The sequence below is a fragment of the Diadema setosum genome, chromosome 15 (genome assembly GCF_964275005.1).
Source record: "Diadema setosum chromosome 15, eeDiaSeto1, whole genome shotgun sequence".
NCBI classification, from domain to species: domain Eukaryota; kingdom Metazoa; phylum Echinodermata; class Echinoidea; order Diadematoida; family Diadematidae; genus Diadema; species Diadema setosum.
The window spans coordinates 11,582,346-11,600,615 of record NC_092699.1 but is presented as its reverse complement, the minus strand read 5'-3'; the positions used below and the strand labels follow the sequence as shown (position 1 = coordinate 11,600,615).

General features: G+C 36.9%; 1 protein-coding gene across 1 annotated transcript in view; it reads left to right on the top strand.

Moving 5' to 3' along the window:
* The first annotated feature begins 1,549 nt into the window (after positions 1-1,549).
* LOC140238521 (N-acetylated-alpha-linked acidic dipeptidase 2-like) overlaps positions 1,550-18,270 on the top strand; it is a 32,434-nt gene continuing 15,713 nt past the window's right edge. Inside the window, exons 1-6 of the mRNA XM_072318425.1 lie at positions 1,550-1,918; positions 2,608-2,748; positions 3,779-3,914; positions 9,317-9,442; positions 12,197-12,383; positions 16,868-16,930. Of these exons, the coding sequence (XP_072174526.1) occupies positions 1,554-1,918; positions 2,608-2,748; positions 3,779-3,914; positions 9,317-9,442; positions 12,197-12,383; positions 16,868-16,930 (1,018 nt within the window). The 5' untranslated portion in view covers positions 1,550-1,553. The remainder of the gene's footprint in view (positions 1,919-2,607; positions 2,749-3,778; positions 3,915-9,316; positions 9,443-12,196; positions 12,384-16,867; positions 16,931-18,270) is intronic.

The window sequence follows — 18,270 nt, the reverse complement described above, 5'->3', positions numbered from 1 at the left end:
TGTGCTGTTTGTTTGATTGATATTGACCAACAATGAGATCAATATTGCATCATCAAAAGAACTGGCTTACAAGTTACAGCCCACTGCGATGATTGGAATATGTCTCAGCGTATATTCGCCTGGTAATGGTTGAACATGTGTTTGTTTTGAGAGATCTTTGGCCCTGAAAATACACAGAAACATGAAAAGAAAAAAAAAAAACCTGTCAGCCAGTCGATGTCTGGATGTCCAGAGAATCCGGAGAAAGAATGGTCAGATAATTGAGGTCCTACTGTAACTTTAATTGTACTTACAAATTTTCTATCATTTACACTGCTGTTTGACCATGTATAAAAACACAAAGCACACCAACCAAATTAGAAAGGTAGAGACACTATTGTATGGATCCCAAATTACTCTTTTGTACATGTTTGGGAGGGGGAACAAATAAATGGGATTTGTAAAAATGCCAGAAATACAGCAAAGGAAGACTTCATAGAGAGTTGAAGGTATGCAACGGGACAATCTACAAGACTGTTATTCTAGAGTATCTATGTGTATTTGGTATTGAAGGAAGTAGGAAGTAAGGCATACTTTTTTTTTGGGGGGGGGGGCAGAGAAATTGAACTTGGAACAATTACTTTCTGGAAGGAAGTAGAAATTATTTCATATATTAGGTGAGAAGGAAATGGTATGGCTCAGATTTCTTAAACTTTCATCATTGTGTGGACGTTTGAGATGCAAATTGTTTCTTATCAGGAGTTTGCAATTGAAAGTTCACTGTTCAGTTTAGGACTTTATTCATTTTGGAGAACAAATCATGTGGGCATAATATTCTGGAGATATAAAATCTGATTTTTTTTTTTTTTTTTTTAAGTCTAGCTGTGCACTTTTAACTATTTCCATGTATCAAAATCACAGACAGTTAGAGGCTGGCATTCCAGAATGCATTCAGATTAGGTCTACCTTCTAATCTGAGTGGCATGCATGGTAGGTGAGTGAGAATGTGCTCATTCCTTCTCCATTCCAGTCGTCTTTTGGGAATGCCAAGCTTCAGGGCCTAGAGATATGACAGGCACTCAGGAATGAAGTTTAGAATGCTTCAGCCATGCTGGGCCGACCAGGGGCCTGTTTCATAAAACTTGTCATCAGTGACAACTGCCACATTTCTATGACAAATCTGCTTCAGTCAATCAAATGTGAGGATTTCAGTAGCTTGTCACATCTATGACAACTTGTCACTGATGACAAGTTCTATGAAACAGGCCCCTGGTCTGGCAAAGCCAAACAGTATTAACAGGATTAATTCACCAAAGTTCACAGCCTTTGTCTTCTAGAATGCATCCGATCAGCCAAGGGAGAGCCAAGATTCACGAAATTAAAATACGCGTGAAAGTTCTTGTCTCTATACTCTTTGTGAAAATAAAGTTTGATGCCACAAAAATTGCCATCGGCTCCAATTTGTAAAGACTTCATGCCATGAAAATATTGTGTTATACAGTAGAAAATGCATTTAATATTCCCTATTCCTCTCACTTAAAAAATTATGCAGGCAGGCATCACATTGAATCACCATGACGATGGATGGAGGCATGGCGGCATACTCCCGCTTCGCAGAGGAAATGGACATGGACTCGTTGGACCTGAAGGTTCGCGACAATTACGGTTACGGCCGCTGGGCTGCCACCAAGCGCTGGTGTGACTTCCACCGCAAGGCCGTCGGCCTGGTGGCCCTTGTCGTCGCCGTGTTCATCGTCGGGCTGGTCATTGGACACTTCCTGCATTTCTCGATAGTCCCGCACTGCGATTTCCAGAGGCCCGCCAATGCGACGGCCAATGAGTCGCTGCCAGAGCCCACAGAGGCACCCACTCCGACCAACCAGTACAGTGCCATGTTGGACGGCATCATCGACAGAAACTCCCTGGATGCATACCTCAAGTGAGTTGGACCCCCATGTCTCTTTCTTCAGTCTCGCAAGCCCAGGATTAACTTTGGTCTGTAAGCAGCCACTTTCATAGAGAAGATAGTCATATTGCATACAGATTTCTCATGACTCTTTTCCGTGTAGGAAGCAGCAAAACTCAAATTTTCAAATCAAAGCATTTATTCGTGCAAGTGTAATTGATAAACAGTAACTGAGCCAGTGTAATGATTAATATGTTCAGCTCAATACACGAATATTCAGTTGGAATAGTTTCTTATAGTGAAACTATCCGTATTCACAAGAATTTATTTTCAACCCGATCCTTCACTATGAATACTATACAAAATTGTATGTGGCTGGCTAGTGGCACTTTGGAAAAATAACTGCACTTTCAAATGTTAGTCGAAATCAGCAATTGTTTAACAGAAACACAAAACAATTAATGCTTGTTAGATACTCTTCATTCAAAAGGAACATGGTTCAGGAATTAAAAAAAAAAAAACATTTCTCTATTATTCTGAGTGATTTACTTTTAATGGTTACAGTCACAATTACATTTAATGTAATACATTTAATGTAATTCTTACTTTGTTTAATAGATTATTCATTAAATAAGTGGTATTGCCTAGATCAGAAAATTGATGATATTATTGTTTGATAAAAAGAAAAATGTGTGTATACATTGTTTGTCTTACATTTTCAGGCGATTTACCCAGATACCCCACTACGCAGGCTCACCAAACAGCAAGAGCATTGTCGATAATATCAAGAACATGTGGATAGGCATGGATGGATTTAAGGTGTACACCAAACAGTATAATGTACAGCTCTCCAGGCCCAACATGTGAGTATATAATTGGAAACACAAAGTGCAAAGTATGGGACTATGAGGAAGAGAGAGAGAGAGAGAGCTCAAAATTGCAAATCTTACAAATGATGCTTATTTATTTCCATCTTGAATTAGCCTTTGTTCTGTTGTTACAATCCATGTTTATCTGTAAATTGCATCTGATTCAAAGTACATGCACCATACACTATCAAATAAAAACCAGACAATAAATTTTCATGCAAGAAAAAGTGGATAGATTTATAGGCTTTGATCCAAATATTGGGTAAAATACTGCCCTAGTGGTTTTGATTTTTATGAAAATAGGTAAACATTGACACAGTAATATAGAGGGGATTCAGTTCTACAAGTTGACACCAATAACTCAATGCCCAACCCCCCCCCCCCTCAAAAAAAAAAAAAAAAAAATGCAATAGCACCCTTCTGGTTCTCAGCCAGTAATTATATTTTGTAATGTTTTCAGGACTTCAATTTTGTGAGTGGACTAATATTTGTGACAGTAATAACTCACAGGATTATCAAACCTCCCATAATAGAAATGCACTGTATGTTGTGTTCAACATATTTTCGTTTTCTGACACAATTAAAGAGCACTTGACTTTCTCTCATCCAGAAAGCAGGGCAAATGATATACCCTGTAACATATGAATGTCATTAAAAGTCAAGAGAATGTAAACTTTGCATTTTATAAAGGAAAACAAATTGTGAAGTTCTCTTTATATTATCTTCTTCTGTTCAATTGAATAGCAGTGAAACTTTACATTTTTTAAAACTTTTTAACAGATTGTCCAATTTTCTACAAACTTGCTGATCTATCCAAAGGACTAATAATGCTGCATTCACTCAATCCACATATATGTTTGAGGGTCATTCCCTTTTACTTCATTGAGGATGAGCTGATTTTGCCTTAACATGCATTTGCCAGATGAGATACTTGCCTGAGTATACTTGTGACTAGTCTTCAATGGGTGAAATACGGGCAATGTTGTTTCTGCAACTTTCTTTTTGTCTGCTCTCCCATGCCCAGGACAAACCCAAGTCGGCTGGATGTGGTCGTGAGCCCTCCAGGCACGTTTGGGAGCTCGACGTACTATCCTACGGACACCTTGGTTAACGGCACCCTTCCGGGATTTAACCCATACAGTCCCAATGCAGAGATAACTGTAAGTGAGACCCTTGCAAAAAAAGGCTTCCTGATTATTTCTTTTCTTCATTAGTCTTTCCCTCGACTGTCTCTCTCTCTCTTTATCTGTTATTGATAATTCTCCGCATGGCTTCTATCTGCCTTGCCTCAGAAAATTTTGACAGATTCAAAATTTTGACAGATCCACCAATTGGATGAACTTGTTTGTAAGATTGTGTGAATGGTTAGGATTCGTTTTCTGGGGTTGGAAAGCATAGTAAGTGTTGCAAGGTTGCCGTTTAATTATGCTGTTCTTTTAATACAAATGTATATTACAATTTTCAAATTTGTGGCTACTGTAGCAGCAGCTACAATTGTAACTTATGGATGTGGCTGCTTGGAGTGTGAATGCCAGATTTAACTTTCTTCTTCTTGTGAGCAGAAAATATGCCGGAAATCCTGAATATTGATATAAGGATATTGCGATATTGTTCCGCAGGAATCATCGTGTTCAATCACCTCCAGTGTGCCTTTTGTGAAAGGGATCAGAGTTCGTGGATGTGTAAACACTCCCTTTGAAAGACCCCAGCATGCATGTTCTCTAGCACCGATCAGACTGGCATGTTACCCTAATGTAACACTTCATGGCGTTCTGATTTCAGTCTTTCATGGACTGTGTATCAAACTACAGGATTGCTTCAACCTCACAAAAAAAAAAAAAAAATATATATATATATATATATCATTGCTTCTGATACTAAATGGAAGGGAAGCAATTAATGAAGTTTTTCAATAGCAGACTTCTCTCAGATTACAGGTTTTATTTTGACCACATTCCGACTTCTTGTAATGGTGGATAACGCTTTCATGTGCTGGCTAATAATGTATAAATCTGTCATTTGTACTATGTAGTGTTGCTGTGAGACGTTGTATCAGAAAAGAGAACAACATGTTAAGCAGTCGGGTGTTGTCTTGGTTGTTTTACGATTGAAGTGAATAGCTAGGAATATACTTGCTTAAAAAATCACATGTTAATGTATAATGTGTAGTGTAGTGCTGACAGCATACCAGGGTAATGTATTGTGTTTGATGGTAATTACTAATGAACAGATTATTTATTCAACCCCTGAAGATATGAAATTTATGGTTTTTCAGCCTGTGTTTGTTTAACCCGTTGAGGACTAGTCCCGAGTATACTCGGGCAAGTGTGTATGGGAAATGCGTATTGTGGCAAAATCAGTCCGTCCTCAACGGGTTAATAGAACAGTCATTACTGCTTTTATTTTACACAGAAATGTGATCTAGAAAAATATATTATAAACATTTAACCCTATTCTAACTGGGCTATTTGAGACCAAGTTTTTACTGGGGGGGGGTCAATTTGACCCCCCCCCCCCCTTCAGATATCGGCCGCCGATCGCGCGATCGCCACGAAATTTTGCCTGAAGATAGAGCTGGATGTCAACTACAAGATTACATGGTCATACAATAGAAAAATATTGCCTATCTACTTTTAATAAATTAATTATGCAAATTTGTGCATGAAATCATATTTTCACCTATAACTCCATCAAAAAGACTGGAGGATTGCTAAATTTTTGTGTCAGAATTCCTCAAGACACATTAAGCAATTTTTGTGTAAAAAAATAGCACAATCAAAATCAATTTCTTTTGTTTTCTATTGTTTTGTTAATTTCTTATGTATTTTATTGTTTTTTCGACCTTTTGTTTTCTATTGTTTTTTTTGCCAAAATTTGTTGCAGGCACTTTTTCAGGCTTATCTACACTAGAATTGATTAATTTCAATGGTTAAAAGTTGAAATAATCCTATTTATATCAATTAAAACCAAAAAACACAACTTGCATTGGATTTGCACACGATATCATGAGTTTGAGCTGTTTTTGGGTTGACATGCATATGCAAAACATTATGTAACTTCAGAACGGTGTACCCGAACGTCGCAAATTTGGTCTCAAAATATGCGGGAGACTTCAATGAAAAAAGTCGTGAAACGACGCGGCAAAATCTTTGCGAGTCGCGAAATCGTGGCGCGAAACGTCGAGGGGGGGTCAATTTGACCCCCCCCCCCCCCCCCCCAGTTAGAATAGGGTTAAAAGCCAAGCAAGATCTAGGCCCCAGCACAGGCATAGATTCCTACATGTAGACCTTATGAAACCACTTTAGTTTGGACATGACAGCAGAAAATATGCCAATCGCAGTCACTTTTCACTTTGACTCTGCACTTTTCATCTGACCCAACTTCTGTCACAGCGAGTACAAATAGGAAAACTGAGTAAATGGGAGAGACAAAATACTCTATTGAAAGGCATTGGTATTTCTTGTTTCGTTTTCTATGTTTATATTTCTGAAAATGCTGATCAAATACGACATGCAGACAAGTCTCAATCTCTAGTCTTCTCCAAACATGTGCATTTTGCAAATCACTGAATGTACAAAGACTACCAAAAAAAAAAAAAAGAGAGAGAAGAAAATCAGCGTTCAGAAAAACATGAGGCATATTGATGGATGTAGTCTGGACTCATATTGTACAGATATTTGCTGGTCTTGAAATCAGAGTATGATACATGTATGTTAATTTGTCTTTATGAAAAGAACGGCTCCTGCATGGGCAGCGAAGCATGCCGGCATTGTAGATGATGTGCGAATTGATGCTTTGTTGCACATGAATGTACACACACACACACACACACACACACACACACACAGTAACAATAAGGGCTCAATGTGTATTGGTGTTGTAATACTGTACGAGCTGAAATTTTCGCGGTGGTTTTATTTTCGCGAATTTCGCGAATTGCCTTTGAACCGCGAAAATAACAACGCGCGAATAACTAAGTTCAGGTATACCCACACAACCACGAAATTAACAACACACGAAAATGTCCGCCAAGTAGCAATTCGCGAAAATTTCAGCTTGTACAGTATATCATAGCCAAAATCCTGCACATGTGAATTCTTCCAGCTCACAATTGCGGCTTCAGTTGGTTTCCTTTTCTTGTTTGTTACAGTTTGAGAGTCTCAAAACCATCATTTTGTTTGTTTATTTGTTTTTGTTTTTGTTTTCTTTTTGTGCTTTAAAGTTGAGTCAAGTCGAGTTGTCTGTTTGTTTGTTTTTTGTTGTTGTTGTTGTTGTTGCTGGGTACATTGTAAATGCATGACTAAAATTTATGCTGTGAGCAAGAATAAAAGTTAACTCTAACTTCTGGTTTGCAGTCACCCATGAGAATGATAAAAAAAATGATGGCATGCTCATTTCTCAAAGGCACTTTTTGTTAAAGGCATTATTTACCATTTGCAGATGAAACAAAAAACCCAGCTTTAGTGCTTCAAAATAGTTGGGAAATGCAAGTTAGGAATAGAAACAAGCAATGCAAAAATGTTAATCAGTATAATCATGTTATGTTTGTGGGGTTAGTTGGATGCTTATGGACTTAGGAGAAGAATGGAGGCATGACTGCTTGGTTCTGGAGTCAAAATGCAAGTGAAGAGTTTGTTTGCAAAAACCAATAAGTCCATATTTGCCAAATGGAGATATTTGCGATTAAAGGTCAAGAAAAATAAAGAGAATAAGAGGAAAATTTTTGCTTCTTTCGACCATATCTTCAAAAATCTACCTCTATATGTAGTGACCAATATATCGTTCAAAAGGTATTATTTTGTACTTTATAACAGCGACCGTACTTCAAAATCTTCAAAAATGGACTTATCGGTTTTTGCGAACAAACTCTTCAAGTGTTCTTTATTCACTGTTCTCCAGTATATCATTCCAACACATTTACATTTGATATATCACTGTACATCATGTTTACAAAACATGTCCCGGTGACTTTCCGGTGTTGTTTACGTTTACATCACTGATATCGTGTGATGAGGTGAAGACAAATGACGGGGAGCGGAAAGGAAGTGGGAAGAGAAAGTGGCAGTGAGATGTATGACTATGGAATGAATGAGACATGCTCACTGCTACACCATAAATAAACATAATATTTCTTGTACAAACACACTAAATCAGTTTTAAATATTGCTAGATATACAAAATGTGAATAGTAATAAGATTGTTTCTAGAATAAACTGTCTAAATACAGTTGTGGATCACTGAGAAAAATAGTGATCTCCTTATATTTTAGGCTTTATTGCAAAATTGTTATATGGTAGGATATTTTGTGATACAACTGACCTACACATGCATCAAATGTGGTAGCTCAAACATTGTTTACATCACTTCTCCCAATGGTGAACAGTGCACCTTTGAATTAATACTTCATCGCAAGTATTTGGGTATCAGTGAAAAGAAGGCAGCTGTGTCAGTAAAATGGCTTGAAACTTCATGGTTTGAAACTTCATGGTTTATATGACCAGGATTTACAGTCACCAGTTTAAATAATGCAGTGTTCCACCTCCCTGATCAAAAGAACATGTGACAATTTTCAGTTCAGATGAGCTTTCAAAAGAGCAGGGAGAGTATTTTTTTTTTCTCCTCTAATATTAAACTGTCCTTTCTTTTCTGTTTGCTGATGGCATCTTACAGGCATCTCAAGAGAGGGAGAGAGGTATTTTTGTGGCTATAAGATATTTTAGCTGATAAGTTGAGTTATGTGCAATGATAGATTATAGATGCATTTGTACTTGCTGTCCTTGTCTGAAAAGCCACAGGGAGCTACGTTGCTCAATTGTATCCACATAGGGAAGGGAAAATTGCAGTCCCATGTTATTTAATTTATTGGATGACATTACAAAAATGTAATGCCTGCTGATTACTTTAGAATGGGGCAAAGTGAGTCATAAAGTTTTAATCATTGCAAAATGTTATAATGCACTCTATACACTGTAGGTCATAATTTGAATTTAAGCAGATGTTATCCTTTGACAGATAGCCTGTTTACAACCTGCACACAAATCCTCACTGTATGTCATATTTATTTTAGTTTCGGTAAAATCAGCCAGGAAAGTTGTGTGGTGAATACAGGACTGCCTCATCAGACATGCACATTTTCTCACCACACATATAATTGCCTATAGATCTCTATTTAACATCATTTTCAGTAAAAGTCAACATGAAGTTGTGGGGTTTTCCTTTTGTAAATCTCTGTTAATTTTTCTTCTTCTTCTTCCTGATGTATTTACTGTTTTTTCAAGTTTATTTGTTTTGTTTTGTATGTGTTTTTCTTGGCTTTGCTTTTGTTTTCCAAAAGAGTCACTACTACTACAAAAGCATAGCAATCAGCCAAGTTTGACATATGATCTCCACACTTGCGGAGGAACATTCTATCAGACCCGTTTGAAAATTCACCTATCACCAGCCATTGTTAATGCTGACCTTTTAACTTTATGTCAGCAAAATTTCTGCAGTCATCATTTCATCTCCAAGGAATTGAATGTCTTTTCACATTGGAAACTCCTTCTCCACTTACACTTCACAGGCGGATCTGGTCTACATCAATTACGGGCGAGCGGAAGATTTCCACAAGCTGAAGAATGTGGGAAACATTCCCATCGATGGACACATCTGCTTGGTCAGAATGGGCAAGCTTTCCATCAGGAATATTGTAAGTTCAGTCTCCTCTGTGTGTGTGTGTGTGTGTGTATGTGCATCTGTTTGTATATGTCGAAAAAGATATAAGCAGGGCTGAACATTAGCAGTGGCCTGGTGACCTGGTGGCCCAGAGCAACTAGAAATTTAAGTTTGGCCACCATATTTACAGACTGTAAAAAGAAGGTTATCTTTCAATGGCCAGAATGTGCCACCAGAGGGAAAAAAAAAAGTTAGTGTTCAGGTGTTGAGCCCTGTTTTGTAGCCATACCTGGTATATGATGTGTGGCTATGTTATCCTAAGAAAGTCAGAAATCATAAATCCAAAAACCTCAAAGAAACATGATTCTAATGACAGTATATGTGACAGTTTGAATGTGTAATGTGTTCAAAAACTCAGTGTTTACTTTTTGTTTACTTCAGAAGTCTCAAAATGTACCAACAAAAACACTGTTTTGGGTTTTTCTTTTGTTCCACCTGTCAGGAGTTTGACCTAATGCTGAAATAAATTCAGATAATATATTTTAGAAAAACTGATGACAGCCATCACAAAAGCAGTGCAGAAGTATTTTACTTCAATTGTTTTTGCTCTTTCCTTGAACAGGTCTTTGTTTTTACATTGTCTTTCACATGGTTGACAGCACAAATATAAAAGCCAGTTTATCTAAAATCTTTAGTATCTGATGGTTAGCTTATTACTTCCGCCAAGGGGGGAGGTTATGTTTTTGTTACCGTTGGTTTGTTTGTTAGTTCGTTTAATAATTAGTTCGTTTGTCCGTGTGCAAAATAACTCAAAAAGTAGTTAACGGATTGGGATGAAACTTGTAGGTAAGGTTGAGAATGACACAAGTTACAAACAATTAAAGGACAAGTCCACCTTCATATACATGTGGATTAAGAAAGTTTTGTTTGAAAGTTATGAATTTTTAAAGTATCTGCACAGTCACTGCTGGATGAGAAGACTACTACAGTGTATGATGTCACATGCGTACAACAATATAAGGAAAATATAAAGAGAATTTCGCAAAATTTTACTTTTTGAAAAAAATGCACATTTCCTTGACTCGTCCCTGACGTATGTTAAGGGTAATATTATTCCCCCTTGCCTTCCGAAAGATGGAAGTCAAGTGTTCTTTTATTATGCAAGAAAAGTGAAAATATCTTGAATTTTCTCTATATTTTCTTTATATCGTTGTACACATATGACATCACAAGCTGTAGTAGTCTTCTCATCCAGCAGTGACTAAGCAGAAACTTTAAAAAGTCATAACTTTCAAATGGATTGTCCAATTTTCCTCAAACTGTTGCTGATGTGTTCTACTAATATTGCTGCATTCACTCAATCCACATGTCTATGAAGGTGAACTTGTCCTTTAACTTTTGGTAGTGATCTGAGAATTTCGGGGAAATTTATGAAGGATTTTTTATATTTTGGCAGGTAGGGTCAATGAACTTGGGAGTTCAGGCTGCGCGTATTTTAGGTTTGCAAGCGCACTAACGCGCGTGCTCTAGTTTCTGCTAGGGCATAGCTTTTTCCCAGTTTGCCCTTGTGGGTCAATATAAATTTATATTTGTCAGGCAATTTTAAAATAGCATTGTTACATAGAGGATGTGACAAAGCCCCTCTCCCACCCCCTCTGCATATATAATGCCTGAAGAAGACAAAATGATAAGTGTTTATGTCACTGCCAAAGTATCATTATTCAAAGTCATTCACTCATGCCAAATACTGCAATGAACATTCAGCAAGTGCTCGGAAATCAGTCCAGCCAGACAAAGTCTCTTCCACTGTGTGAGAATGATTACCTCAAACAAGGAAATGTCAGCAAAATCCTACAGGCTATTTCAGTAGGTCCCATGCAGCACAGGAATTCACTTTGCTCAAGGGTTTAAACCCATCAGTCATTTTGTTTCAAAGTATTTCCTGTTAGGCTCTCTTCTTTCTTAGAATATGCTGTTTTCGTGTCTCTTCTACACAGGGTGCCAGAGGCATTTTTTTTTTTGCGCGCGTATGTGTGTGTGTGTGTGTGTGTGTGTGTCGGCAGTTTGTCAGTCCATTTGTCTATCTTATTGTCCAAGCACCCAGATACTGTGGACATGATTTAAGAAATATCCTTTGATGAATTTTTAAGATATTCAGCAAAGATGTTGTGCTATCGAGGTAAAGATGTGCCAGTTTGATTTTTTTTTTTTTTTTTTTTTGGGGGGGGGAATCACTCTGGGACAGAGGTTGAAGGTTACTGAACTGTGGCCAAAGACAATCATTTCTATGAATGACAGGTGAAAGGTCATGAGCAAAGGTCATTGCACTTTAATCTAAAAAGTCCTATGAAAATGTGACTTGTTTGGTGTGATCGATAGAAATAAAATGTTAAAGATTTCCTCTGAACAAACAAAGTTAAAAGTTCGTCCTCGTGTTCAGTGATGAAAATCAGTGAATTTGAAGGATCATCTTCAAGTACAGTCAAACCTGTCTCAGCGACCACCTGTCTACAGCAGCCACCTGCCATACATGGCCACCTGTGACTGTGCAAACAATTCCCTCCGAGAGAAAAAGCATGTAAAATACCATGTCTATAGTGGCCACCTGTCTATAATGGCCACTTTTTTCATCTCCCTTACATGTAGGTGGCCGCTAGATACAGATTTGACAGTAGTAGAATTATTGATAGTGTAAAAAGGCAGCAATATTCCATACACCTGACACACACTGCAGTCAAGTTGCTCTGGTCATATTATTTATTTTGACGTTTGATTTCATTGCTGCCAGATCCAAGGCTGTCGTGAGCACGGTGGCGTTGGGCTCGTTGTGTTCCCGGGTGCGCTACACTATTTGCCAAATGCCACCAAAGACTCCAGTCCCGCATCATCATGGTGGTTGCCGCTCAATGCCACAATCCGTGAATCGGTGCGGACAGCGTTTGGTGATCCCCTCACTCCTCTGCTGCCCTCTTTAGGTGAGTTATCTTCACAAGGGTTAAAAGTGATTTTTTTGTGTGTGTATTTTTTTTGTGTGTGCTCAGACTTGGTAAAATGAATTTCTTTTATTTAGATTTAACATAGAGCGAAAGAGATAGAATCGCGCATTACAAGCAAAATATTTGCACGCTTTTATTTTCGCACTAATTTTGCATTGTGCCAAATGCACAAAGATTTCAACACCACAAATGAAATTGTTTTAACCTGTCAAAATTGGTTGTATTAACCCGTTGAGGACGGGCTGATTTTGCTACAACATGCATTTCCCATAGATACCTGTCCCAATGTATGCAGGAGTAAAATGTAGTCTTCAATGGGTCAAGAAGAGATTCATTTGTTATTTTTTCTTTCAATTTTCATTTTGCATGATATCTTATAGGCATTCATACACTAGCTGTACCCAGATAGCGATGCATAAGCTATTTGGGTCGACTGACTGACATGTCAACCCCCCCCCCCTTTTTTTTCTTAATTGTGCATTTTCTGTGCTTGCAAATTGTAGTAGTTAGCCTATAGAATTGATTAGTTCAATGTGGATCTATGACAGCTACACTGATTTCATGTTCATAGACTTCCAGTCAAACATTGATAAATGCACCCTGTCTTATCCCTTTTTGATACAGTTATGATTGGTGTAGAATGTTTGTAACATATTTTTTAAGAGATTATTAAGTGTCGGTGTACATTGTAATTGTGTGCATTTTGTATATCATCAGCTGAGAACTAGAAGGGCACTATTGCGTTGTAAGATTTGAGCGTAAAATAGATATGAAACAATAAATTTCCATGAAATGAAAAGTTTATGTTTCATCAAAAGTGGATAGATTTATAATCACTGTTCCATATATTAGGTATAATAGCACCCTGGTGGTTGTAATTTTTAGATTTTACTGAAAATGAAACTAATTTGAAATTGACACTGTTGGAGATCAATCACTACAACATGATACCAAGAATTCAATACCTCTAAAAATTGTGATAATGCCCTTCTGGTTCTCAGCCAACGATATGATTTGGTTTGTTATAAGCTGGGATACCGTTATAACCTGGTTTGGGCCATACATGTATATAGCGTCATTTTGTGTTCTTAAGATGTACAGTTACACGCTGCTATCATGGCGGCCAAATTTTAGCAGTTGGCAGTAATATTCCCTATGTCGAAATCATCCCAGTTGTGACATGTGTTTAATGTAATTAAAATAGTGATAACACATTTTTATATTTATTCTAGAAAAAAAAAAATCATAATTTGGGACAGTGATATTCAAAACTAAAACATTCTAATCCGCAAACTGGACTCATGATTACTTATTTTTATTTGTTGGCTGACAATGCATAGTGTACATGTAGTAGTACTGGTGCTGCTGCCTACACCATTACTATAGAGTTTCATAGAGTTTTTAGAATAGGGAGAAAAGAGGACTTAAAATTAGGGCTGTCAGGCTTGTTGTGCAGAAGTATTTGATTCCCCAATGGAAGCAGCACCTGTCAAAAAAAAAAAAAAAAAAAAAAAAAAAATATATATATATATATATATATATGGTCCTGAGAAACTGCTAATATCTCACACCCTGCTCTTTGCAATGAATGAGTGAAGCGGGATCTTTTACGTTCATGAGTTGTTGCTCTCTCATACTCGGGACCTCCATTTTATGTCCTGTCCGAGGGACAGAGTGTTTTGCCTCTTGCTAGAGGGGACGGTATGCTTACACATAACATTGCTTAGTCCAGACTCGCGTGCGAACCCGGGCCGCGTGGTTATGTTATTGAGAAAAATAGTGATATCTCCTTGAATAGGCTTTATTGCAAAATTTTTACCGTGTCCGGGCAATTACCCCCAGAGGGCAATTACCCCCAATTTTTACATGGTAGGATGTTTTGTGATACAACTGACTTACACATATACATCAAATATGTGATATCTCAAACATTTTTTAAATCGCTGCTCCAAAAGGTAAATTGTACCTTTAATGTGTTAGCAGTCTTTGTCTTTTTTTTTATCAAAGATTTTACTAACACAGTGCTCAGAATCATCTTGCATAGAATGCCAATAATTACATTCACCTGTTTTGTTTTGTTTTTGTTGTTGTTGGGGTTTTTTGGGGGTTTTGGGTTTGTTTGTTTTTTTTTTTTGTAGCCCAGGGTACAGCACAAGAAATAGATACAAATCATTCAACAATGTGGCAATTTGTTAGCTAGTACTGCTTTATTTGCTGATGTAAGCACTCCCTGCTACTTGCATGCTGTCTATTTCTTTTACATGGTGTGCCTTTCACATTTTCAGCTGACATATTTGTCCATGCTGTAGCATTGACAGAACTTGAAATTGATTTTGCTGCAAACATGAGCAGTTCCTTTGAAATTGCCATGATTCAATTTGTGATTGTTATGTAATTGTTAATTGTTAACTGTGGATCTGCAGTTTAATCTCAAAATTTACATTATACATTTTTCCTGTAAAATTAAAGATAATGTGTAGTGCAATTAATTTACAATAGATTAAGGCAATGTAAAGAGTTACTCTGATAAAAAAACAACAACTCAATTTTCCCAACTTGACATACAGATTTTGTATTTTGCTCAAACGCGCAACCCTGCATCTATCAAACTGATCTATAAATCGCAAGTATGTCAGAGCATATTGAGAGCATGGTTTTACAAGCAGTAAAATTTACATCACAGCAAAGCATGCAATTTTCTCTACAACTACATGTATGCTGTACTGCATTTCCAGCCATAAACGCTTCTATTAAAAGTTGCGTGGCTTTATGTACAGGTTAATTTTTAATGAACTGGGTGGAATAAGCTGAACAACTGGGAAAAGGTTTTGTTGAATTAAAATTTTAAAGTATCATGTGTTACATGTACCTTTGAGTAATGATATTGGTAGCATTGATAAATGAAATTGAAGTGAAAATGCAATCAGTCAAAGTTCTCCCATTTCTAAATGCACCAAAGTGCACAAAAGTAATCTTTTTTTTTTTGTCCATACAACCCCATCTCCAATTAAAGCTGTCATCACTAACTAATTGATACTCAACCAACACTTTGATGTGAAGTACAGTATTGCATTGTTGCTATTTTTAATGCATGTCAAAAAGAGAAATCTAGTGAAGATTTGTATAAAGTTACTGTAAAAGTGTTAGTTTTGTGTGAGTAAGATTTTTCACCCTCAGCCGGGTACAGTATTTAATGAATTTTTGTGTGCTTTTATTTCTGCATAATGAAAACTTTTGACAGTGTAACATATCACGAGCAAAAATATTTCTGTGCTTTTATTTTAGAAATAATAATGATAGTGTATATGACTTGAATTGCATCAAATCCACTCTGTAGAGTGCTCAAGGCACATACGTACATACTACATGTATTAAATTGTATGTGTACATACTATGTTTATAGCTACTTTCTGGTTGAGGGAAATGAGCAAAAATTTCCACACCGTTAAGATATCTACTTTTACAGTACGGAGTGGATGACTTTTGAGGCAATGATTTTATCACTGAGTGCCATTTCCTATAGATCTGTGTTTGCTATTGTATCACTACATTGTATTTGAATTCATAACAACATGCAAAATTTCAGTATTCATGGAATCTTTTGTAATATAAGTCTGATGTTTATGAAATTTTTGCCATAATGTCTGCTGTAGTCTTACTCTGCTTAGTAAAGCAAACTTGAGGATATTGTGAAAGGTTTTTTTTTTTTCTTTTTAAAGATAGAACTTAGGTAATGCATGTCTATACAAGTCAAGTTCAGAAATGTTTTAAAGAACCTTCTAGGGATAGGAGTTTATCAACTGCTGTTCTTTCACTATAACGTTATGATAACTGCAGTTGGTAAAAGGTCATGTTGAAACTTGGTAGAAAATGCTTAATCCACAGTATTGTTAAGTAAGTAACCCTTTTCTCCAGGATTGAATGAAATCAATTTCTGTAGATTTCCTTTTCGTTGTCATGTGTTCAAGTGCATGTTAAAGACCAGGTAGCGTGGGGTATCATGCAGTGGGAAGGCTGGTGCAGTTCGGATATACACGTATTCGAGAGTCCCTTTAACGAATTGTGTACAACTTAATCACTGATCTCTATGTAAGGTACACACACACAGCTGAAGAAACTCAACTGGAATGTCTGATAAGCCTACACTTTGATGCATTTATTCGCTGACCGGTGCTACTCCAGGTTTTCAAATGCACCCCCGTGGTCAGCGAATTAATTGTACCACCCACAAAACCCCACATTACCGGGTCTTTAAATGAAACACAGTGAAAGAATGTGTGAAAGGGCAGCTCATCTTTTGTTTTCTGTGCAATTTAATGTATTGCTGTTTGCACTGTTCCCAAAGAATGATTTGTTTCTGTTGGTATTGTCTTTAGCATGATTGGAATTAGCTAAACTCCGACCTGTGTTTGTTGTTATGCTGTTCCATTTGTTGTCTCCACTCCCTCCCCTCGGTATGGCAGACTATCGAAAGCTGAATGACTCATTCTTGTCCGTGTCAGAGAATGTAACTAGACCACCACCAGGTAAGGAGACAGATATGCTAATAATGCTCACCTCAACACTTTAACCTCCTTTCATAACTCTCCTACTTGCACCATCTGCATGGATTTTAGAAAGATATTTCACAGCTCTGTAAACCCTGTCTTACGTTTGTCAAAGAATTGCGTTCATGTGAGGCATGTGAAATTTGCAGCTAGCTCACAAATCTGTACCTTTGATTTCATGTTTTTGTCTTATACAATTGTATTTGCTTTTGCTGTTAACACATGGGTTGCTCATTGAGAGTATGTTTGCTGATTTGCATCACCAATTATCTTTTTTTTTAAGCATTCCACAGTAAACTCATGTATCCTGTGTCACAGATCCTCTCACAGTTTTTGCTTCATATCACTTCTCTGTGGCCAGTCTGCAGTAGCATTTCGTGCTGCTGCATACTTCGGCATACTCCTTTGCGGAAGAATTTTGGTCTGCAGCAGATCTGCAGTAGACTTACCACAGATCTGACACCTACTTTTTACTTTTCTTTGGGAATAGTAGTACTAATGTGGAACAAACTCATATTGACTGCAAAGTGACTGTGCTAGCTACAATAGTTGTATCTATTTTATAGTCAGCACCTTTTTTGTTTCCTCTATCGATAGAGTCACAATATACCAGCTTAAAACCTACAAAAAGTTTAAATGTCTACTTTTCTACATAAAAGAATAAAACTCTGAGCTTTAATGTGATTGATAACTTTTTAAAATTGGACTATCTTAACCCATTCAAAAAAGTGACTGAAATAGAGTTTCATAGAGTTTTTAGAATAGGGAGAAAAGAGGACTTAAAATTAGGGCTGTCAGGCTTGTTGTGCAGAAGTATTTGATTCCCCAATGGAAGCAGCACCTGTCAAAAAAAAAATAATAAAAAAAAAAATATATATATATATATATATATGGTCCTGAAAAACTGCTAATATCTCACATTTGGTTTTGCTTTAAAGGCATAATTTACCATTTGCAGATAAAACAAAAACCCAGCATTAGTGCTTCAAAATAGTTCTAAAATGTGAGTTAGGGATAGAAAAAAACCAATGTAAAACTTTGAACTGGTATAATCGATGTTAAGTATTCTTGAATACAAAATGTGAACAATAGTTTACTAAAAAATGCTTCTAGACTAAATCATCTGCAGTTATGATTTAATGAGGCAAATGTCAGTACAAATGTATCTCCTTCATTGCAAAAATTTTATATGGTAGGATGTTTTGTGATGCCTCAAAAGAGATATCTTAAACATTTTCTAAATCACTGCTCCCAAGGGTAAAAAGGACCTTTAAGCTGCCCCATTTTGACAGTAGGTAGAGAAAAGATTATTGTCCCAT